Genomic DNA, 25,668 nt, shown 5'->3' on the forward strand with positions numbered 1-25,668 from the left:
TTAAATTACTATAAATGTTTTCAAATATATAAGTTCGTGAAATTAGGGTATAACGCAATATTAATTTGCGTTGTTGTTAACCTCTATTTGTAGCTCCTAGCTCGCCGTAGCTGAGTGGACACAGACAGATATCCTACATAGACTGCTGTCAAAGATTCTATAGTTGCTGTTGTGCGCTGACAGTCTCAATTAATGCTATGTTTTTTTTCTCCTCTCTTGATACACTTTTGGTCAGTTAAGCATTGTTCCTTTGGATTTTGTTGAGTAATGTTAAACTCCGCAGACAGTATGGAAACCAGGTAAACAGACGTGTCAGCCCATTCCGACCTGCATACCAGAGAGGGTTAAAGCGGAGCGAGAGGCGCAAACGAATTACGTTGCTCTATCTTGCTAGTAATCAAGGATCTTTGTGCATACTGCATCCAGGGATAACGTTAACATACTCCCCTATGGGTACTCGCGGTGAGCCCGAGGTGAAATGGCAGAACGCGCTCCTCCTAAATGTGCTGTTCAAGGTTGTGAAAGCGGTGACCATACGTTTCATACCCTTCCCAAGGAACCAAATTGTCGACAGGCATGGCTGATGTTCATATTTAGTAAGATTCCACACACCTTTAACCCGAAATTGTTAGTTTGCTCTGCTCATTTTACTTCGGACTGTTTTGCCAACATGAAACAGTTTCAAGCAGGCTTCGCCCAGCGTTTGGTACTGAACAGAGGAACAGTTCCAACTTTATTGCCACCATACCCTTTATGGCCACCTAAACCTCAACTGGAATCGCAAACAGTAAGTATCATCAAGTCATGTTTACCCTTTTGATGCTTGAGCGCTTTCAACTGTTCTAATAATAGCAGCAATATCCCATGATATGCTGCTGCAGTAGCCTATGAAACATCATAGGCCTACTAACCTCCACCAATCACTCTCGTTTACAATGAGGTTTTTTTAACTGTGTGGTGTACCATTCGAAGAAATAGCAAGGATCAGTGACAATAATATAGGCTAAGCTTTAACATGTCTGTTTGTCAGTCACTCTAATAACACTATTTACTACTAACACTAATGGTATTATTTGTTAGGCCTACTAATGACACTAGCAACTTCGAGTCTCCACCATAAAAGCCTACAGAAAGTTATCCATAACGTTGATAGCACGCTGCGAAACCATCATGCAAACCTGTCTTTAAACCTCTATCTCATAAGCACAATAACTGCCAGCACTGAAGTTGAAATGGAATTGGATTAATGTGAGAACCTGAGTATGACTTATTTTGCACGTTTATTTCAGAGTACAGTAGGCCTACATCAACTCCCACATACAAGCGATGCTTGCTGCCAAACTGATGTCGTGTCACAGGAAACACAGTTGTCCTCGAAAACATTGAGACCTCAGTTGCGCAGCATAGGTAATTTCACTTATCATTATCGTTTAATCAAATTTTAATTTCAAAGTTGTTAACAGGTTCGTTTGGGTTCACCTAAGCTAGCGTAAGTTACAAGGTTATAAGAACATTCATTGCGTGTGTGATTAATCAAGTATGCTGTGACAAAGTTGGTGAATGCAATGTCAATCAAACACAATTTGCACATACAGTAGGCCTATATATTCAGCCATTAGTGTTGATCTTCGCTGTGGGCTACTATTGCCTTTTATCAGCCCATTAACCAATAGCCCTCTGATGCAAATAGATTAGAAATTGGTTCATGTGCATGCATACGATTTACAAGTTGTGACTGCTACATTTGCAGAAGGTTAAACTTTTTTCAGTTTTGTGCCACCTGTGGGAAGAGAATCATATGTATTGCATCGTGAGACTATACTCATAGCTTGACTTTTATCTTTGGCAGGCACACAGGCTACGGTGCCATATCAGAGTGTGGCGGTTGGCAGCACGACTACTGCAATGGCGACCTTAATTCCATTAAGTTCAACACCAGTCAAGACTTCATGGCCAGTAAAAAGACCCCATCTTGAATTGGAGTTGGAGGAAGAAGTAGAGAATGGCTCCACCGCAGCCACCGAGCCACAAGATTCAACCCATGATACGGCATTGTCTATTACAAATGAGACCGAATCATCACGACCCTTGTGAGTAATTATAATCGTATAACAATATGTTCACACATGAAGGATCAGGATTTGGAGAGTAAGATTCAGCCAGTTAGCAACCCATCTTTGAAAATTAAGCTGGACATGTGCTTCTGGCCCCTTTTTCACAACCAAGCCAGCAGTGATGGGCAAGCTAAGCAACAACTCCCTATTAAAGGAGAAATCCAGCGATTTTTCATAGATCGCTGTTTCTTGAGGTCACCGAGTATGAAAAAAACCCCGAAAACAATCCGTTTTACCTAGCTTAACAGTTAGAGCTTCCAGGTAGCTTCAGTGCTACACTCTGGGGGCATGTTCATGAGCCCCCATGTTCATGCCTCCAGACTTGCAGGGGTGGGCAACTAATTTCCCCAAGGGGCCACATGACAAACTGGGACTGTTGAGGAGGGCCGGACCCAAAATACCGAACTCAAGTCTGAACTCAATTCTGTCCAATTCTATTCTGTTCTTGTATAACATTAAGTAAATCATATGGTTTTGTTTACTACTTGTAAGAACAGATGAAAATGTGAGGGAGACAAAGGAAAAACAGCAATAGGCTATTTAATCTATGTCCAGTATTTAATCCTTATTCTCGAAAATTATTTTTTGACATTTACTTTTTTTTCAGTTTTCAAAGACTGATATAAAAAAGTACTACAATATCTATATAATTAGGCTAGGCCATGAAAATGTGAAGGAGTCAGTACAACCATAGGCCTGTGCCACCATTTCATCAACACTCAGCAGTATTTCATCATTAAATCATTACCATCATTAAATTAACTCTATGCAGAATTAGACTATGAAAATGTGGAGCAGACAATAGTAGGCTGTCATTAGTTAATCAACATGCACAAAGAAAAGTATTTTAATGTAGGCCATGTTTTTGCTTTAACTTTATGCACAAAACTCAACTTGCCCTGTGTGTTGAGCCGGCTGCTTCAAGCAACCTGTGGGTAGTAGCATCATACTAGTTCTCTAACATAAGCTTTGCAAATAAACTCAGACATATTTTTGTTACAATGACGGGGTTATCCGAATGTAAACTATCTATCTGCCAGTAACGTTTTGAAACTAGATGTACCGCATAGCGGTACAAAATACGACCGCCGCTCAGTCCTGTCCATTCTGCGAAAATAAATCATATTAATGAATTTGTCTCCATCTTCTACTCCATCCCCCACTCTTGAAACTTTTGTGTATGCTTGTTTGGAATGTGTGTTTGCACACATTCCGCACACAAAGTAGCCTACTGGCGCTGCAAAGGTGAATAGATTTGTTTCTGGGCCAAAAAATTTGTAGCATTGTTATAAAACCTTTAAAATCTCTAAACAATCACAAGTAGGGCAGTTCATCACAGTCCATCCATTGCAACTGGACTGATGAAAGGTACACCTGTAGGCTACATTATATTTGGGAAAAGCAGAAGGTAGCAGCATAATGTATTTATTTATTTATTATTAAACAAAACAATCCCTGTCAGTTCCATGCAGTTTTCAACAGCTATCAAGAAGAGAGGTCATGTCATGGATTTTTGTGAATGTTTCTTCTTCTACATATGCATAAATTTAGTCATCTAGTTGAAATGATATTCAGCTTTATTGTCAATGCACAAATTAAATACCAGTAGTCTAAAACAAAATGCCGTTTTACCCAGTGGTGCAAATAACTGACATGTCCAAAAGGGCCTTCATGAAATGCGTTGCGAGACTGTTCATACACATTTTAACGGGCAAAGTTGAAGAGCTACTGTCCGTTATTGTTTGTGCAAATAATATGCTGATTCATGTTCCCTTGCATTTTGCAACTATGAGGTCCATGGTTAAGCTCAATCTTTTGACTTTCACCCAGCCTAGTCCATGGTATGCGCCCGATAGAAATATTGTTTAATTTTGCGATTGAGATATCCACGCACTGGCGCCCCTCCTGCGACGTGTTTGCCCCCCGGTTTCAGAGCTAAATGCAAAAATGCATAGAGGGAGTTATGACAAAACCGTGACTGTTAACAAACTATAAGCTATATAAGGTAGGCCCTAGGCCTATTACACAACACTTGTCACTAGGCTATGCTAGCGACCCAAATAAAATCTCCTTTGGAACCAATGGCTTACACCTTACAGTATCAAGCTGCCACCTCTTGGCGAATCACGGAAAGGGCGAATGAAGTGGACACTTCTAAATGGAACCCAACCTACTGTACAGTAGCTCAAGGTCTGGCTAAAGCAGCCATAATGAAAGCGTTATCATTGTTTGGATACTTCACACACACGTGTTTTTTAATCGCATAGACTAACTACCAAGCTGGAATCACATCGACTCCCCTCTCACACCCTAAACACGCACTTCGAACAAACAAAAAGCGCCTCAGTCTCACGGAATAGCCATAGGCAAAACTGTATCTGACCGGTGTAACGTTGGTAAATCATCCATCGCAAAGAATTATTTTTGTAGCACGTGCAACAAATATGTGTAGGTACAGCCAAAGATCCTTAATATTCCTTTATCAACCGTCTCTGGTACAGCCCTGCCCTGAATACATCTCAACGTGCGCTCTAAAACATCTGGTTTAAATGGAGATGTAGATCATCACGGGTGCGTTAATAAATCTACATTGCGGAGTTGACACAAATTATTCAGACGAATTTATGTAGTTTCAGTTACTTTACTTTGAGCCATGCTCCTCCTTACTTGAATAAACTTTGAAAATAGAGGATTGAAGTAGCCTATATGGGTGTTTGGGAATGAACGTTGACTCAGATGCTTTTTGAGACCTTGAGCAGAAATGTCCCAGCGGTGTTTAGGATGCATCATAGACAGGTTATCTTTCAGGTAGCCTATATATTTATATTTTCCATTAAAAAACCATCACGTAGCAAACGTGTTGTGGCTAACTCACTTAGCTCCTATTAGTAACCTAGGTTATGGTCATAAGCAAATGAGATGACAGTTCAAAGATACAATTAGTGCTGTTATCGATTTGCTTGGTAGCCTATAAACGCATTTATGGTTTTCTACAAATACATCAATAATCAAATTGGCCTCCATCACTCAACCATGCTAACGGTAACATTATTTTACCTACGTTCTGCTATTGATGCTATTGATAGGATTAACGTAGCCTATATGCAGTAAAAAACAAGCATGTCCGATAAACATTCTCAGATTTATTTCGGCTTCAAGAGGAAATGGGAATTACATGTCATGCAGAAATCATCCTACCCTTAGACGTTCTCTGCGGTAAACTACTGTATCCTACAGTCTTGTCCTTGTAGGAAGCATAGTGTCTTTCCAACCCACTTTAGATTAACTTCCAACAAAATTACGTCTCACTGCAACGATGCGCCATCTAGTGGACAAATGACTACGTGACGCCAATACTGGAAATGCAGCCAAATTATTATTATGATGAATATTTGGTTTTCCTTTAATCCTACTGAATTTGTAATTATGTATCGGCCGTTATAATTGCCGATACTAATGGTATACGTGCCTGTGTGTGCGTGTGTATATGTGTGCACCACCATCTACAGGCCAATGAGTGTACAGTCACTAAATATACACATAACTTAATTTTTTAGACCCCCCCCCATGGATGAAATTCTACGAAACTTGTCATACCCCCAGAGAATGTCAGGTTAATCATACACATACAATTTGGTGCAGTTCTGAACGTCTTTACTGAAGAGAGGGGCGATTAAAGCAGAATGATATTGCATTTTCATTTTTTACCGGAGTGGTGCAAATCACAAATGAGTGATTATGGGCTAGGTTGATGTGGGCCCTTGAGACCAACATACCATAAAAAATTTGTCATCCTCGGTGCCACGGTTCAGGTAGTTATTTAGGAAAAACTGCATTTTTTGGGTTTCGGGGGGCCCAGCGCAGAGGGGGAGTGGCCCCCGGGGACCAAACTAAATTTTTCCGTAAAAGTCTAGTGGGGCTACATATCCACCAAATTTCATGTGCCCCGGTGTTTCGGTGCCCCGGGTATCGTTGACCAAAATTTCAGGAAGTAGATGACGGGAAAAAAAAAAAAAAAAACGTTGACAATCCCTATATGACCGCTTCGCTAGCTTCGCTAGCGGCGGTCATAATTAACACTTCGTATCGCCAACAAACGGCAGGAGTTCGTTCTGACAACCTTTGCGGTGGTGAGCGACGCAGACATACGGTAAGACACAAAACTTTGAAAGGTTTACGCCGACTTAAAGGCAACTGCATTGTGTCGACGCAGAAGCATAAATTCTTACAGATTACATCGTATGCATCCACGCACAAATGTATGGGCGTACAAATAGCAGTCGCTTTCAAAATTAAAGCAACGATATTGATTGATTATCTCTATGCTTGGCTCTTGACTATTTGTTCTTTCACGGACCTTACGCGGGCCGGTCAGGGAAAGCCCACGGGCCGGATGTGGCCCGCGGGCCGTATGTTGCCCATGTATGCTCCAGAGTGTAGTGATGTAGCTGCCTGGCTGCTTTACCATTTTTTTTTTATTTTTCTTTTAATGATGGGGTGTTTCTCTAAGTTTGCCTATGCAGTGACTTGGGCACAGACATTCAGGGACCTCTAGGTAGGATTTGGACACAACTAGGCCACAGACACAGGCCTTGGCTTCTTGCAGTCCAAATTTGGAGTCAAAAGACTGATGAATGATGGAAGAAAGAATGATATTTGGATTTGGATGTCAGTAAATCTGGAATACAATAAAAGAAGCATAATCACAATAATCATCATTTATTTTCTATTCCACCTATGACATTTTGCATTGGCAAATGTGTAGAGGTGGGAGTGGATCATGGAAACAGCCCCCAATGCAGAGAGGTGGGAGTGGAGACAGTCCTGAGTGGAGTGTGCCCTGATTAAAAAAAAAAAAACAATGCAAATGATCTCAGCTGGTATTCTGTCTATAATGGGGTGGAATAGAATTGGAAGTGTCTCCAAACTTTTGACTTGAGTGTACATTTACACATTCTTTTGGTCAAAATGTTTTTATTGTTGTTTGTATATTTTGTTTTGCAGTACACCACCATTTTTATCATATGGGAATACCAAGTACATAGTTTTTGAGGACTGCCTCCTCAGCCTGTTTGAGACTTGTCCTGTGTGCACCAAGGCTTGTAATGTCCACCCACGCAGGCGAGGGACCTTCTTAGCTGTCGACCAACTCTGCCCTCGCTGTGGATTCTTCAGACAGTGGAGGAGTCAGCCAAAGAGTATAGAAGCACCAAACGGCGAAACTTAATCGGACATTCCATAGCAACGAATGCCCCCATTAGCATCCGCCATTTTGGACTGGTGACCACACAACCTACCGGTTGAAAAGTGCCTCACGAAATTAAAACAAAAATATACTCTTTCTACATATCCTTAATGCCTCAACTGACATGACTTGTGTTGAATGATGCAAAATATAAGTATGCATTCGTTTATAGTTATTTAGGCTACTCTCACCAGATTTGACAGAAGGTTGATTTACCAAGCTGAGCGAGTCACTTTGACTCAGTTGTTACATTTTAGTTTGTACATATGACCTATTGTGTTTAAATGTGAATGAGCGGCTCGGGTTCTGGTTTTATGCTGTTTAACATGGGCATGTTCAGTCCAAAATGGTGAAAGCACTCTTCTACTTTGAGTCAGCCTGTCATTGGCAGCACCCCTGTGGGCAACCTAGAGTTGGTCAGCTGCCATCGAGTGGAGTTTCCTTTCTCAAGATGAAAAAGGTATTGTGTCCATTTTCCATAGCAAGATGTGTTTGTTGAAGCAACATATTTTATATTTGTTTTACATATTAAGACTGAGAATGCACACTTATGATGCACTCAGGAGGCATGCCACGACTTACCTCAAACCTGCTATTGGTTCCATGTTTCATATGTGTTGTGCATGCGCATTACTTGAAAAGAACTAGCTCCAATTATGTATGAACAGTGAAGGTAACGATCTCTTAAACATGTGACAAACGTGAACTTGAAGAAGTGAAAATTGAACAATATAAACTATGAATATTGAACAACTTGAAGCTACATCTATAAGTGTGAACATGCTTAACAAAATATGGGATCAAAACATGGGAACTAAACGTGCATTACGAATATAATCATGGGATCCCTGTGCTTGTTTCCCTGCAACAAGAAGGTTCCATCTGGGGGTGATGGAAGACAGTGACACCCTCAGTGTGTTTGAAATGTCCAGTCGATTGCGCAATTTGGTCTTAGTTGCAGTCATTGCCGAAAACCCGGCCTCGCATAGATACGTGGTGGGAAATGGTAGCAACATTTTCAGCGCTTTTACGGCTATCTCGGGATATTCTGCTTTGGTTTTGATCCAAAAACCCGCCAGAGAGGTTTCCTTATACACACTCTTAAGACCACCGTCATTTGCAATTTCGATCAACTGCTCTTCCTCCTGCGCTGACAAGTTAGGATTCAATATTGACAAATGGGTTGCGGACCCACTCATTGGTTTGCCGTGGATCTTTGGAGGATAGGATGGGAAGTAACGCTCAAACTCAATTGAAAGCGCAACAAGGTGATCTCGCGCACCAGCTGCGAGAGAAAGGACCCTGCCTCAGTCTCTCCCAAAACCCCCACTACTGTTTGGAACATATCAAATACACCCCGGTCCACTCGTCGTCCCCACAAATCAAGCTTGGCTTTAAATTCAGCGACTTTGTCTGCCAGTTTAAAGACAGTCGTCATTCTCCCCTGGAGTGACAGGTTGAGGTCATTAAGCAACCCGAATATGTCACACAGGTAAGCGAGTTTTGACACCCAGTCCTCATCACTAAAATGTGCAGCTAACGGTGACTTTTTTTCTGTAAGAAATCTCTGCAGCGGCTCTCGCAACTCAAACACTCTGGCCAGTGACCTGCTAAAGATGCTTGTTTTTTGTTGCTCATTCTAGCAGTTTAGCTAACTTCGTGTGACACAACCGTTCGCTAAGAAGGTGAAGTGAGCTGACCTGAGGCTGCACAGCGCTGAAGGCAATATGTAAAAGCGTTGAAGGCGGGACAGACAGACGTAGGAAAATAGACCTTGCAAAATGCAAACATGCGTGCAATCAAACAACTGCATATAGGCCTATGTCATGTAAAAACGTGACATTATTGCAAATTAAATTTAATTTAGTTTGCTACATTTTTTTTAAACTCGTTGTAGGCTACGGCCCGGTTAGGAATGTCCCGCGGCCCGGTGGTTGGGGACCGCTGCTGTAACTCATCTGTACCCCAACATACTGCCCTGGAGCGTTAGGAAACTCCATCTGAATGCGGAGCACCACACATGATGGTAGCCGCACAAACACTTCTACCAAGAAAGCCCCAGCACCAGCTGACCATCCGTCTGCAGCTAAAGTACCTGCGCTGCCTGCAAGGAGTTGAGGCACAACATTTCTAGTCCTTGTTTTGTTCAGTGTTTTACAGGGTCGGGCATGCATGCACAATGCTGAAAAACAATAAGGTGTTTGTGTGTTCATTTCTATTCTGTGTGTTTTTGTAATTTGCTGTTGCCACAACAAAATGTGGGCTGTGCATGACATGTGGATCAGACTAATTGTATGTACACGGGTAGCCACTTTGTCAGATTGGTCTTACCTTTCTATCCATCTGAGTGACAAACCGCCATGGTCTGCTCTGTGCACATTCATTGCATTTTGCAATAAATAGATTTTTATACATACATACTGGCTCTGACTACCATGCCTCTTACATAATGTTGTGATGTACTTGGTTCCTTCTTCGTGCATGACTTTATTTTTAGAGATTTTAAGCAGATGAGTATGTAATCATCACATTTTCACATCAGGTTGCCTAGATTTTAAATCAAATCAAATATTTATGTGAAATAGAAGATTAAATGTTAATTTCAAGTGTTTTCAGTCAGGATAGTCAAAATGTGCATTAAAAGAAACAGGTTAGATGTGATTTAAGGGCAGGCATGGCCTACTGGTTAGGGCTTCGGGCTTGTAACCGAAGGGTTGCCAGTTCGATCCCCGACCAGTAGGAAAAATGTGAGCGGGTACCACTGTAGCAAGGCATCTCACTGCTCCAGGTTAGTGTGTGCCTCACCTCACTGTGTGTTTACTGTGTGACAAATGTTGGGATGGTATATTCTCCTCTGAGTTTCTTTGAAGAGGAGCATTTCTATGTTGCAATCCCTTTTATGAAGACTGAAAAATGACTGCCTAGCCATGGATGTCATCACATTTTGAAATTTGTAATAAATTGTCCCTGAAAGCCCAATTGATCAGTTTCATAATTTTTTGTTATTTACCAAAGGTCAAAGGGTTAAAAGTATGTTATTCCATTTCCACAAGGCAGGTGGTCGTTTTTCAATGGCAGGAATAGAATGAGGGTTAAAACAAGCTTTAAAATGACACCAATGTTGAGACCACCAGTGTAACTAAGAGAATATAGTGTGGTAGCTACAAATGAGAAAATGTTGGACTGTTACAACGTGGAACTGAATAGCTACGACACTCACATTTTTGAGAAAGTATGGTGGATTTTCATGATTTAAAGGAATGTAATCATGGGTTTTATAAGTGTTTATGTTAGTGCATGAGTTTCATAAGGGTTTATACTATTGTATGGGGTTTTATGTTTAGAAGAATGAAGTCATGAATGTCATACATTTTAAGGCCACTGCATTTGCTGTGAGCAGAGTGAGATCATGGTATCCTGTGTAGGCCAGACCAACTGTCAGAGGAGTGGGCTGAGGGGAAAAGTAATAGGGTACCAGGATGAAAGCATCTCCTCCATACATGGTCAAGGGAAGGGGGGGTGTTATCAAGCTGGCGAGGACTGGAAGGGATAGGGATGAGGGGGCCATTGTGCCTCATGTGCTAGGCCCTGTCCAGCCAGGGAGAGAATCAGATAAGAAGGCCTTAACTCACCAAACTTGAAGGAACCAGGGAGATTTAGAGTTATACTATTTTACATATGTTACCTATGTATAACATAGGTTTGCATATAGTTTTATGCATGATGGGAAGATGGTTTCCACCAATGTAAGCGACCCTGCATGATACTGATTGGCGAAGGGTGTTGTTGGAGGTGACGTGAGAGGGTGGCACATCTCAAGGGCGGAGGAGTATAAAATATAGTGTAAAGCCATCCGTAGAGAGATCTCGCCGAGGGTACCAGCTGGTAACATCTCACCTTCTCCCTATTGCTTTGACGGTTGGTCTGGACTTAGGTTGGGCTGTTCTATCATTGCAATACGGGGAATAAAGATCAACAGTCTTTGGAAAATCTTCTGTCTACATTGTCTCCTTCGGACGCCTTGTTTCAGAGTGCTAAATTACTAAATAGTCAAGTGGTAATTATTAATTGGAAAATCGGATTCGGAAGTGGACATTTTCCACGACAAAAGCTATTCTAATAATGTAATTGCCCTAGAGAAGTTTGAAAGAAAATCCATGAAATTAATTTACAGACATGGTACCACTTGACATTGAATGACTCATTATCTATGTGCTGCACAGCAATACCCTATCTTATATCAAATATGTTTCAGAATTTATCTGAAGCAAAACTATCCCCATCTGTCAAGATGTCAACTGCAGGAAACATTTGATAGTCATCTGTGTGGGTTTATTGGTCTTGCTTATTATAACCACTAGGGGGTGTAATACACTGGGGTGTTACATTAGTTACATGGGGCCCTATCATGACAGTCAAAAGGGCATCGTCACTCGTCAAAAGCTTATTCAAATTTAGTAGGATGTCCAGTTCACATTGGGAGGGTTTTCGTTATCAAACGTCGAGCGCATGGCGCAACAAGGTGTTCCTAGGATTTTTAATCAGTCATGGGTGTGTTTGGGGCGTAACATCATTTTAAACCAATGAGAATGACATCTATCATTCCCTTTAACGGCGCAAAGCGCAATATGTCAAATAAATGCATCAGTATTTTGGCATTCAACGGCGCATTTGAAGGAGGCTGCTTGCGAGACTGTATGGAATAGTCATTCCATTAAACCATGCTTTACTAAAACCTAGCATAGCCCTCACACATTTGCACTCCTCTATTATTTGAACTCATTGGCAAAGTGAAACTAACTTCACCATGATGGGGGGGGGAATTGATCTAGCAATGAAGACACTTCAGATCAGCCTGTTATTGAGCAGGGGCATTTTCTTCAGTGGGAAATCTTCCACTGAAGGGCAAAAGGTTTTTAAAATGCTTTCCAACTTTTTGGTGAGGGAACACACACATTCTCCAAAACTGATTAGGATATACCACCTCTCCCAAACCATTTGAACATTAACTGAGATTTTTATATTAGGAGAAGAGGGAAAGAGAGGGAAAAGAGACAGGAGACCAGAGAGAGAGAGAGAAGGAGGCGACAGAGGAGGTACAGCAATTGAAGAAGGAGAGAGAGAAGGTGGTGACAGAGGAGGAACAGCAATTTAATTTCTAATACAGGAACGGCAAATTAACATGTTAACTTTTAGGCTACACAAGAAAATTATTCAATAAATTAATAAATATGTCGCGAGTTTAACCCCCCCAATGGTAGACCCAAAGTTACGCCCTTGATGCCACACCAATAACTCTAACAATATTATGCAATAATTTTCGACTAAAACAGTATATCTGATTACTAAGGCTATTTAGTACCTAAAAGTGAAGTTAATTTGTCTGGTGCATGAACAATAGGAAATGTGTTGATATACAGTTAAGAACAAAATGATTCATACCCCTGGTAAATATTGATTTAATGTTGACCTTCTCTTGACCATGTTTGTTCTGACTGAAAATGACACTGCCACATGGCTAAAGGTTGTAAGACAATGTGGTAGAAACATGGAATGAAAAAAGAAGCATTTTCATTTTTTTTTTACATTTTAATGATTATTCAAAATTTTTAAATTATTCATACTCTTTTTAAATAATCAGTGGAAACATCTTAATTTGCATTCATAGCTCTCAAAATGGTTCTTATAATACCTATGAAAGTAATTGTGGTGAATAATTACTTAACTGGCACAATTCAGGAAAGACTCAGGAATCAGGTTTATTCTGTTACAAGCAGAGAGGGTAAAAATGGTCTATGGTCTATGTAGGCCATGGCACAGAAGCCATGGCCTCTGTTGGATCAACCTCTCTCTATCTTCTTCAGTTCTCCATCTAGTTTTCGTTCTTCTTCTTCTAACAAACAATGCATTTAGTCACTTTTGTATGGGTTAAACAAAGAAAGAAGTTTGGCGGCAAAACAAGCCCATGTGGTTGGTTCTCCAGATGGCATCAGACACACCTACCCATTCTTATCTGATCAGCATGAGGAGAGATATCCTATACATCAGAGATATCACTTATAGAATGTCCCAAACATTCTTACAATTAAATCATTACAATCCTTGTACTGAAACTATTACAATGATACCAAACATGAATACATTTACATTTCATGACATGGATACAGTATAGCAAGGTAACATTCTTTGTCTTGTGGAACTAATAGCCCTTGGAACCAGTACATTAGCATTTCATTGGGGGAGGGAAGGGTGTCTTGTTTAATGCCAAAAGGGGTCACATGGCTAACTAAAAACTAGTCTTGAAACCCTAAAATTATTACCATCACCTATCAAGCCTCTCCATGTCTCCACAATGATTGTAGACTGCACCTTTTTAGCAGCAATCCGGGTTTTGAGGCAGGAATGATTCTTTGCCATCACTATGGCCTTGTGCTCACTTTTTTGAGGGATTGAGGTTTGGACTCTGGCTGGGCCACTCTGAAATGTTGATATTGTTCTCTGTTAACCATTTCTTGCCTTGTTTGGCTGTATGTTTTGGATCATTGTGTGGCTTAATGGCCTAACGCTGCCTGATCTTTCCCCCAACAATCTTAATGTAGCCCCTTGTTTTAGTGTTAGCATTTACTTTGAAAAACATCCCAAAAAAATAATTTTCTTACCCCACGCTTGAAATGGACATGGCATCATTTGGGTTTAATGCTTCTTTTTTAATGCCAATCTCTGGCCATGTCCCTGGGTCAAAAACAAATCCAGCGAAAGCTAAATTCTTTCTCCAGGTGTGCCCTTATAAAGGTTAGGATGAAGTGTATGTTTGGTGAAGAGAGATCCATGATCAGCATCCATGATGACCAAGTGATCCATTTTGGAATGAAGTGAAAATTTCAATCACCAAAACACCATACCCAAAGTGTAGAATAGCTATAGAAATGTATCAGGTTTGGATGTTTTCAGACAATGGGACGTGTGACCTTCTCAAAGTAAATCATTGTGGAGACAGGGAGAGGCTTGGTAGGTATTACAAGAACCATTGTGAGAGCTGTGAATGCAAATAAAGATGTTGCATTGATTATTTAAAAAGGGCATGAATAATTTTAGACACACCATTTTTCATAAAAAATTAAAAAAGATGCAAACGCTTATTTTTCTGATTCCATGTTTCTACCAAATTGTCTTGCAACCTTTTGGCATGTGGCAGTGTCATTTTCAGTCAGAAGAAACGTTGATAAAAAGAAATCAACATTAAATCAATATTTGCCAGGGGTATGAATAAATGTAGTATCAGTATTAATACATAGAAATAAAGAAACAAGCCAATCGTGACCAGGAGAGGAATATAGTGATTTAATGGTGAATTTCATTAAATGAACAATTTGAGGATACAATTGATGAGGTTATCTGAAACATAAAGAGAGCATAGCTCTACTGAGGCTGCATGTTCAGTGAAAGCACGATACAGTAACTAAATTTGTCTCAGCTGCCAAAAAGGAGATCAGTGGTTTCAAATGATGACACACTGGGCCCTATCATGACATTCTAAAGTGCATCGTCATTCGTCAAAAGTCTATTCAAATTTAGTAGGATGTCCAGTTCACATTGGGAGGGGTTTCGTTATCAAAAGTGGAGCGCATGGCGCGACAAGGTGTTCCTAGGTTTTTTAATCAGTCATATGGGTGTGTTTGGGGCGTAACATCATTTTAAACCAATGAGAATGACATCTGTCATTCCCTTTAACGGCGCAAAGCGCGATATTTCAAATAAATGCATCGGTATTTTGGCATTTAACGGCGCATTTGAAGGAGGCTGCTTGCGAGACCGTATGGAATAGTCATTCTTAAACCATGCTTTACTAAAACCTAGCATAGCCTTCACACATTTGCACTCGTCTATTATTTGAACTCATTGGCAAAGTGAAACTAACTTCACCAAGGAGTCAGTCAACGACAAGACAGTTATATGCAGTTACTTTCACTATTGACTGACAATGGGTTACCACCGAAAACATAGGCTGGAAAAAGCAACACTTACCCTAATGTTGCTCAAATTACTGAATAAAACAACATTTATCCTGCAGAGGAGTTGCTTATATCTCATGACAGTTCGTCTTCAGCTGTGCTCCATACATGTCTCTCGCCTCTCCCCTAATCACTTTTAACAGCCATTACCAATTTGCAAATGATGGTGAATAACTACTCATCATGAGATGTACAGTATTTCGTAATATCTTTATTATGACCGCCGCTAGAGAAGCGGTCATATAGGGATTGTCAAAAGTTTTTTTTTTTTTTCGTCATCTACTTCCTGAATTTTTGGTCAAAGATACCCGGGACACCGAACCACCGGGGCACATGAATGTTGGTGGGTATGTAGCCCCTCTAGACTTTTACGGAAAAATTTCGTTTGGTCCCCGGGGGCCACTCCCCCCCCCCCCCCCCCCCACGCTGGGCCCCCCGAAACCCCAAAAATGCAGTTTTTCCTAAATAACTACCTGAATCGTGGCACCGAGGATAAAGAAATTTTTATAGTAAGTTGGTCTCAACTATCAACCTAGCCCATAATCACTCATTTTTTGATTTGCACCCCCCCGGTAAAAAATGAAAATGCAATATAATTCTGCTTTAATCGCCCCTCTCTTCAGTTAAGATGTTCAGAACTGCACCAAATTTTGATGATGATTAACCTGACATTCTCTGGGGGTATGCCAAGTTTCGTAGAATTTCATCCATGGGGGGGGGGTTATAAAATAATAAAAAAAATTAAGTTAGGCCTATGTGTACATTTAGTAACTGTACACTCATTGGCCTGTAGATGGTGGTGCACACATATACACATGCACACACAGGCACACACATACCATCAGTATCGGCAATTACAATGGCCGATACATAATTACAAATTCAGTAGGATTAAAGGAAAACCAAATATTCATCATAATAATTTGGCTGCATTTCCAGTATTGGCGTCACGTAGTCGTTTGTCCACCAGATGGCGCATCGTTGCAGTGAGACGTAATTTTGTTGGAAGTTAATCTAAAGTGGGTTGGAAAGACACTATGCTTCCTAGGACAAGACTGTAGTTTACCACAGAGAACGTCTAATAAGGGTAGGATTATTTCTGCATGACATGTAATTCCCATTTCTTCGTGAAGCCAAAATAAATCTGAGAATGTTTATCGGACATACTTGGTTTTTACTGCAGGTAGGCTACGTTAATCTTAAGTTATAGGCTAGATAATAGCCTACAGTAGGTAAAATAATGTTACCGTTAACATTGGTTGAGTGATGGAGGCCAATTTGATTATTGATGTATTTGTAGAAAACCATACATGCGGTTATAGGCTACCAAGCAAATTGATAACAGCACTAATTGCATCTTTCGACTGTCATCTCATTTGCTTATGACCATAACCTAGGCTACTAACAGGAGTGAGTGAGTTAGCCACAACACGTTCGCTACGTGATGGTTTTCTAATGGAAAATATATAGGCTACCTGAAAGATAACCTGTCTATGATGCATCCTAAACACCGGGCTGGGACATTTAGCTCAAAGTCTCAAAAAGCATCTAAGTCAACGTTCATTCCCAAACACCCACATAGGCTACTTCAATCATCTATTTTCAAAGGTGATTCAAGTAAGGAAGAGCATGGCTCAAAGTAAAGTAACTAGGACTGAAACTACATAAATTCGTCAAAGTGAATAATTTGTGTCAACTCGCCGCAATGTAGATTTATTAACGCACCCGTGATCTACATCTCCATTTAAACCAAATGTTTTTAGAGGGCACGTTGAGAGATGTATCCAGGGCAGGACTACTGGTATTTAATTTGTGCATTGACAATAAAGCTGAATATCATATGAACTAGATGACTAAACTTATGCATATGTAGAAGAAGAAACACAAAAATCCATGATATGACCTCTCTTCTTGATAGCTGTTGAAAACTGCATGGAACTGACAGGGATTGTTTTGTTTAATAATAAATAATAATAATCCATTCCATCCATTCCATTCCACCATATCTGTTATCACCGGCCATCGCAGAAAACGGCATCATGCCAAAAGGGGCAGAAATCGCCTTAACCTCCAGCAACTTAAACGGTCCTCACCTACAGAAACCTCCTTCTCCATGGGCTTGTGGAACTGTCAATCCGCAGTCAACAAAACGGACTTCATAGCTGGCTATGCCAACCACCTTTCATTGGAACTCCTTGCTCTCACTGAGACTTGGATCAAAACAGAGAACACTGCCACCCCGGCTGCACTCTCCACTAACCTTACACTATCCCACACCCCTCGCCCATCTGGACGAGGAGGCGGGACGGGCCTGCTGATCTCCAACAAATGGAAATTCACCCCACTACTGCCTTCAAACAAATATGTCTCATGCGAATTCCAAGCCCCAGGTTCAGCAGACTTTTTGGCCCTGATCCACTCCTTTGACCTCAAACTGGTTCAAAGCCCACCGACTCACAAAGCTGGCAAAGAGCTTGACTTGATCTGCACTCGGAACTGCAGCACAGACACCCTCATGGTGACGCCTCTCCATCTTTCTGACCACTTCTTCATCCAGTTCAACGTCAGCCTGACAGAACAGCCTCCGGCTCCTCAGCCGATGGTCACGTTCCGCCGCAACATCCGGAACCTGTCCCCAACACACTTTTCCTCTGTGGTTGCCTCCGGTCTACCTCCACTCAACACCTTCTCCTCTCTGGAGGTTAATGAGGCCACAGACTCGCTCTGCTCCACACTGAGCTCGTGTCTAGACGAGCTGTGCCCTCTTACCACAAGGCCAGCTCGATCCAAACACTCTCATCCATGGCTAAATGATACCCTCCGATCGCAGCGCACCAAACTCAGGGCCGCGGAGAGGAAAAGGCACAAATCCAAACTAACTGATGACCTCAGACACTCCTGACCTCCTTCTCAGCCAGCATCACTGCTGCTAAGACGGCTTTCTACAATGACAAAATCAACAGCGCTGCAGACACTCGAAAAATTCGCTACTCAACCCTCAGCTGCCTCCTCCTCCATCCAGCCTTACTGCAGATACCCTCGCCTAATTTTTTACAAACAAAGTGGCGGCAATCAGCAGTCAATTCTCTACATGCCCACTCAACGCATCTGACTCAGATACCGCACTCCTACAACCTCTAGGGCAGGGGTCGGCAAATAGTGGCCCGCGGGCCAATTTTGGCCCGCCATCTATTCTATCTGGCCCGCGAGATGACGTTAATTTGCTGTTTAAATAAAAAAAAAAAATATATATTTTTTTTTTTAACCCCATGTTTTTAAAAAGAAAAAAAGGCCTACAGCAATCCCATCAATTTCAAAACATTTATTGAGGTATAGATGATAGTCCTACTAAAGTGACAAAACAACAGGTGGAACATCCTTGCAGTTATCCATGACGCACAGGTCGGAACGGTATTGGCACGCGAGTGCGCGTAATCTTGTGCAAAAAAAAAAACAAAAGTGTCCTGTCTCCCTCTTCCAGTGGGCAAGGTCAAAAATAGCCTATGTTTCGTTAAATTAATAGGCTTGGCATTAATAAATGCAGGCAGGCTCAACACATACCTCTGCTTCCATTCTTCTTTGTAGGTCCTGCATTCTGAATCAATTTTTCTTTTCAAGGCTTTTGACAATGACATTTTGCATCGATAACTAGCATATAGCAATGTTCAGCTAATCATTTACACGTCATCCAAAAGAATAATATTTGTACACATTAGTTACGGCAAGTTGGTAGGCAAGTCGCCTGTTTCATGAGAGACGACAGGAGATGCAGCAGGTGGCATAAAAACAGCGCACATAAGCAAATAAACGTTTTTAATGGAATTAAATTAAATGCATTTTAAAAGTTAGATGATGTTTATTTTAATATAATATAATGATTCATAATTTAAATAGTAGGCCTATAACCCCCCCCCCCCCCCCCCCCCCCCCATTACAAAAGCTATGGCCCGCGATGCCATTGTCTGAAAAAAAATTGGCCCGGGTCCAAACGTAATTGCCGACCCCTGCTCTAGGGACTGCTGGAACATCTTTTTCAGCATTCACGCCTCTCTCCGAGAGTGAAGTATCTAGACTCCTGACATGCAGCCGTCCTACCACATGCTCGCTGGACCCTATACCTACAAGCCTACTTCAGTCCATCAGCCCGACCATCGCTCCAGCTATCACACATGTGATCAATGCCTCGCTAACCTCTGGCACATTTCCAACAGCGTTCAAAATGGCCCGGGTAACACCGTTACTTAAGAAAGCTTCTCTCAACCCTGCTCAAGTCGAGAACTACCGCCCTGTCTCACTCCTGCCTTTCCTATCCAAAGGCATTGAACGAGCAGTCTCCAAACAGGTCTCTGACTTCCTTTCACAGAACAACCTTCTGGATCTGAAAGCGGCCACTCTACCGAAACGGCTCTGCTGTCTGTAACAGAAGCCTTAAAAGTAGCCAGGGCGACCGCTCGGTCATCAGTACTCATTCTGCTTGACTTATCGGCTGCCTTTTACACGGTTAATCACCGCATCCTTCTCTCTATACTCGCTAACATGGGAATCTCCAGGTCTGCTCTCTCCTGGTTTGAATCCTACCTCACAGGACGCTCGTTTAACGTATCATGGCTTGGTCAGTTATCTGCACCTCACCATCTCACCACAGGGGTCCCCCAGGGCTCAGTGCTGGGCCCCCTTCTCTTTGCTATCTACACCACCTCCTTGGGACAGATTATCCGTTCGCATGGCTTCTCATACCACTGCTATGCAGACGACACACAGCTCTATCTGTCCTTTCCACCTGATGACCCCTTGGTTTCAGCACGGATCTCGGATTGCCTCTCAGACATAGCTACATGGATGAAGGCACACCACCTCCAGCTGAACCTCTCAAAGACTGAACTGCTGGTCCTCCCAGCTAAACCTACCATACACCACGACATCATTGACTCCCTGTCTGTTTCACCTACTAGGACTGCAAGAAATCTAGGAGTTGTTCTCGACAACCAACTAAACTTCTCAGATCATGTTGCCTCAATCGCCCGGTCATGCCGTTTCGCACTCTACAACATACGGAAAATCAGGACTTACTTGACTCAAGATGCTACCCAACTTCTGGTTCAGGCAATAGTCATCTCACGACTCGACTACTGCAATGCCCTCCTGACAGGTCTCCCAGCCTGCGCAGTGAAACCACTTCAGATGATCCAGAACGCGGCTGCGCGCCTGGTCTACAACCAACCCAAAAGGGCACATGTTACCCCGCTGCTCATCCAGCTACACTGGCTACCTATGGCGGCCCGCATCAAATTCAAGGCTCTAACGCTTGCCTACAAAGTAGTCTCCAGTTCTGCTCCCACCTACTTGAATGCCCTCATACAGACATACGCTACCTCCAGACTGCTGCGCTCCTCAGACGAACGACGTCTAGCTCTACCACCGGTACGCTCAAGCCAATCCAAACTTTTCTCATCTGTTGTTCCTCGTTGGTGGAACACACTGCCAGTTCCTACAAGGGCAGGGACATCCTTCTCCATTTTCAAAAAACTCCTGAAGACCCAGCTCTTTAGAGAACATCTCCTCTCATAGCAACACTCTTACTGATCCTAGCACTCACCAGCCGTCTTAACTGACACGTAACTGTTAAAAACAGCACTCACTGATGCACTTATTCTTACTGTACTCTAATGTTTTTTAAATTGTCCTAAAATTGTTGAGAATTGCTCTAAAACTTAAACTGTTTACCATGTTGTTAGTCGCTTTGGCTAAAAATGCGTCAGCCAAATGTAATGTAATGTAATAATCGGTTGTCTTTCAAATTCCCTCTGCACGCAATAGGACATCGCTAATGAGTCCCATGCGTTTTCCCACCAGCGGAGCTAGTAGGCTAGTTCAAACTTTTGCCAACTTAAAAAAAGCTTAACTCGTGTCACGCTGTTCGACAACAGCAACATCCATCTTCTTTGTTTTCAAGTAGCAGGGAATTCAAGCCAAACTGTTGCAACTCTGCCATCAATCATTACATTAAGCCCACCTAACGTCTCTATACACGATTTGATTGGCCTGATAGAAGTAATTTTTCCAGCTCACAAGCCAACGGAGAGTTGCTAGACTAGCCGCTAGGGTGCGTCTAGATTTCTAGGCTATATTTATTCATGCTTAGGGGAGAATAGTAAGAAATGGTTGTGCTTAGCATATTTCTTAATGTAAAGCCCATGAGGGAAAGATGTTAAACATGATTCGGTGTTAAGAGATCTACACTTATCCTGATGAAGTGTCAGGAAAGAAACTGGAAGCCACAGAGGTTTGCAGGAGTTTTAATGTCAAAGTCAAACTTGTACAGGTAACATACCAAACCTTTCACTGCCTTCTTCTTCCCCTCATATCAAATGCGATTCATCTCATAATTACACTAAGAGAGTAACAAAGTCTCTCACATGAGCATAAAAACTGAAAAAAGGAAAACAAAATACAATTTAATATTAATTATTATAAGTGCAGGACTGAAGACCTTTTTAGCATGCCTTTCTGGTTAAAGATTTCATCTCTCTACAAGGTAGTTCTACTATGGCAGGTGGGAATAAATGGGAGGAGTGGGCAGAAATGGGTATGAGTTCGCCATACAAAAATATGTGTGTGTGTGTGTGTGTGTGTAGCTCATGTGCATGTGAGCGTGTGTGAGTGTGTGTAAAGGAAAATTGGTCATCAGTCCTCTTCTACCCCCTCCTCCCACCATCAGAATGGGAACTGGTATATGCGAATGGAAATTGTTGGTATAGCATGCAGTAGAAAAAAAGTAGTCTCTCACGTTCATTCACACACACACAAGCACACATTGATGCCCCTCATGTTCACAGTTCAGAGCCTCCCTCCCTCGCAAAAATGTACAGGAATACTTACAGACTGCATTAAAACAGCAGTTATTATATAGCCAAAGAATCTGCTGTTTACCAAAAACAGACAAAAAATGCAGAGCAGAACTGGAGTGAGTCTCTCCACGAAACAAAAAATGCAGGTTCAGTTCATGCGGAATTCAATTCCTATTGAGTCTGCATCATTATTAGTGCTGTAGTCTTTTTTCCCCCATTTTTTATGATTTCAACATCAATCCGTTTCTCTTGTGTTTTTTTGTTTTTGTAGTCGTGTCCAGGCACTGAAGCACCAGGGCTCCTGAATGGGTCAGTGGGTCCTTAAGGTCGCAGGAGAGCAGGAGGAGCCGGTGGGGATTTGGCGTGGCGGGACCGGACGGAGTCCCCAGCCTCAGCAAGGAAGGCTGCTCCCGTGAAGACAGTAATATGGCGCAGGTTTCGATTCACAAACGGTTTTAGCATGGCTTTCAAAAAAACAAATACAAAACAAAATTGAGACTTGAAAGTCTCTTCTTATTTAAGAACTATACAACGAGTCAAGAGTGCACAGGTAGTGCTGTTTAGGTAGATAAAAAAGACTTAAACGAGAACTGTGAGAAAACAAAAACATGCTAAAATCTTTGGTGAATCTGGATCCCATTTCATTCATTTTACAGTGTGTGGAGATTCAGGAACTGGCTAGCTAGAGGTGGAGGTTGGGTGGAGGAGAGGGGAGCGTCTACTTGGGTGATAATGGGGCAAGGTGTGGGAAAGAGGAAGTGTCAAAAAGGGTGCCCTCTAGTGGCCAGGAAGCCCCCATGGACAGGGAGGGAGAGCAACCTCCCTTGTGGCATTAAGAGCACACTGGAGAAGTGGGTCATCACTGACAAAACTCACAAACAGACTCGTGGTACCTGAGAGGTGTAGATAAGGTCTGAGCAGTGTCGGCCATTTAAACCATTGTTGTGTGTTGAATGCAGCAATTTAATCCTTGCGAGCTGCTCCAGCTCTACATGGGTTTATCCAGCGTTTGCCGCAAGATCAAAGGTTGCTCTCCATCACTCTCTGTCCAGCTTGTGAAAGAGATTTTACACACCAATACCCCTTGGCTCATCCCTTGGCTCAAGTGCCACACACACACACAGAAAAGAAGGCTTAGCATCCCCTCCCTCACAAAAAAAAAATCTTTTGTTTTTTTCCCGTTAACCAAATAAGCATTTGCTTATTATCATGCAGTGTCTATTGTACAGATTTGGTTTATCTATGGTCTCTACTAGAAAGGAATGCGGTTGGTTCCTTGTATACATTATAGTATAGATGTACCTACAAAGTCATCTGAATGCCTTCCCAGTAGTATTGTTAGAATGATTAGGTATTCAAATATGTTTAAATGTTTTACATATTTTTATATATAAACTGGTCGAGTTAAAGCAGGCAAAAATGCTACAGCTACAGTAGTGATCTTAAAAGCAATGTTGGACAGCATTGGCTTGAGCACACAAACATACACATGACACACAGAGTTGTGTGTCCGTTTGTAAATGTATGCACGATGAGGAGATGAGCATTAACATGCATCTGTTCACATATAAGAAATGTCTGTGTGTGTGTGTGTGTGTGTGTGTGAGTGTGTGTCTATGTGTGGAGAGTGTAGAGGAACATGTCAGAGTAAGAAGAATAAGACACATGAAAGAACCTATACAAGCGTGAATACGCATCACTGCATTGAGATTAAAGAAAAGAAAACATGGGACAACTGTCACCATTTCCTGGAAACTGTTTCTTAACTGAAAGGATAAACTGTCTGTTCAGAGGGGAATCGCCCCATATAAGAGACCGATTAGATGTTACAAGTGGCATTTTACAATGTCCTGTTCTGATAACAGTGTTTGTTGATAACAGTACCTACAGGTGATATATAATTCAGACTTAGTGACTCCTTTTTTCATTGACTGATAAGCCTAAACAGATTTTTCCTGTGCAATCTCATTGAGAATAGGTCCATTCTGGTCTGAAAAAACTGGCTCAAAATGTTGGTCTTTGGAACACATGGATGTGCTTGACAGACCGCCAACTTTTCTTCGCCACTGCAATTCCAAGAACTGCCCCTAGAGGGCCGGATGAGTGGGGGATTAGCACATTTGCTCAGGGGTGGGCCAAGCAGCACATCATCCTTATGATGCACAGTTGGGGGTTTCAGACAAGGATTCTCAGTTTATTTTAATTCAAATGACAGTTCAATTGGACTATTTCACTGATTTATTTGGCTTCAGGGCTACACCTGTTTTAACAGATGTTTAACCCATTTTGATTTTTTTAGGGTCCTGCAAATTTGAGGGAAATCAATGTTAGTGGACCTTTCTTTTCTCTTTCTTTGTCTCTCTCCCACTCACACACTCTCTCTCTCTCTCTCTCTCTCTCTCATCTTTCTGTCTGCCTCTCTGCTTCTCTCGGGCGCTCACAGGTACACCTCTCTGCGTGAGAGTGTGAGACAGGAGGTGGTCTTGTAGTCGCCGCCGGTCCGCGTGAGCGGGATGACTTCCGGGGTGCGCTGTTCCTCCTCCTCCAGGCGGCTACGTCCGAACCCGGCACTGCTGAACGTGTCGTAGGAGGCCGAGGTCATTTTGCGGTTGAGCAGGTTGCGGTTGTGGTCGCCGACGTTGCTGTTGCGGTCTCCCAGCGGCTCTCCGTTGGCCAGAGTGTCCCGGACGTGCCTGCGCAGGCCGGGTCTCCGTCCGCCCGAGCCGCCGCGCTCCGAACCCTCTCCGTCTTCATCGTCCGCATCTGGCTCGCTGCCCTCGTCGTCCTCGTTGTTGTTGTTGCGGTCACCTCCGACCCCCATGCAGCCACCGGGTGAGGCAAAGGTGGACAGGCGTGACGGCTCGTTGCCGGGATGCCTCCGGGGCGAAACCTGCACGGGCATCCAGCAGGTGTCGGAGTGGCCGAACTCGTCACACTCCCGCGTGCACTTCCCTGTCAAGGCCACGTCGGGCAGCTGCCTTGGGTCTGGGAGGGGGACAAGACAGAGTTTGGGTTTGAGTCACACTGCTTCTGATGGGAGCAATGTGTAGCTGTGCAAACTGAACAGTGGTGCATACTGACGTCAATGCTGAGTACTATTCAAATGTACTGATATTGAATGCAAACTGACATGCAGACGTGTGTGTACATCATGTCCAATGAGCAATGGCTTACTTACCACTGTTACCTAACTCTCTTTTATCTACAGTACGGCACATCCCGACACATTATCATTTTTACAGACAATAAAGTTATGAGACCAAAAAGTCATTCACAAATGTGTAAATCAGAGCTAGACCTGCCATTATTCCCTTGAGAGCCATTGAGTTAGACTCCAAAAGCACCTTTCCCACTGCTCCCTGGCATTCTTTCAGACTTCAGTGCAGCTCTTACTTTATGATCTGTTACAAGAAAGAGCTATACTGCACTGCATATAAACTATAGAGAAA

At 42.4% G+C, this 25,668-nt stretch overlaps 1 protein-coding gene and 1 long non-coding RNA gene across 3 annotated transcripts in view; one reads left to right on the forward strand and one right to left on the reverse strand.

The window, feature by feature from the left end:
• Positions 1-131: 131 nt before the first annotated feature.
• Positions 132-24,121, forward strand: LOC143134126 (uncharacterized). 2 transcript variants are annotated; one of them, XR_012988598.1, is made up of 4 exons: positions 132-787; positions 1,290-1,407; positions 1,850-2,090; positions 22,491-24,121. It is a non-coding gene; the product is annotated as an uncharacterized LOC143134126 (long non-coding RNA). The 2 variants fall into 2 exon arrangements; XR_012988597.1 differs by lacking the exon at positions 22,491-24,121 and adding an exon at positions 7,119-9,777.
• The window catches only part of pcdh7a (protocadherin 7a), a 28,602-nt gene continuing 27,054 nt past the window's right edge, over positions 24,121-25,668 (reverse strand). The window contains exon 4 of the mRNA XM_076294251.1: positions 24,121-25,204. Within this exon, the coding sequence (XP_076150366.1) occupies positions 24,657-25,204 (548 nt within the window). The 3' untranslated portion in view covers positions 24,121-24,656. The remainder of the gene's footprint in view (positions 25,205-25,668) is intronic.

Source organism: Alosa pseudoharengus, unplaced genomic scaffold (assembly GCF_046254945.1).
Source record: "Alosa pseudoharengus isolate Yale_2024_CS ecotype anadromous, Long Island Sound unplaced genomic scaffold, YU_APseudo_1.1 YU_APseudo_1.1_scf_2, whole genome shotgun sequence".
Taxonomy (NCBI): Eukaryota; Metazoa; Chordata; class Actinopteri; order Clupeiformes; family Clupeidae; genus Alosa; species Alosa pseudoharengus.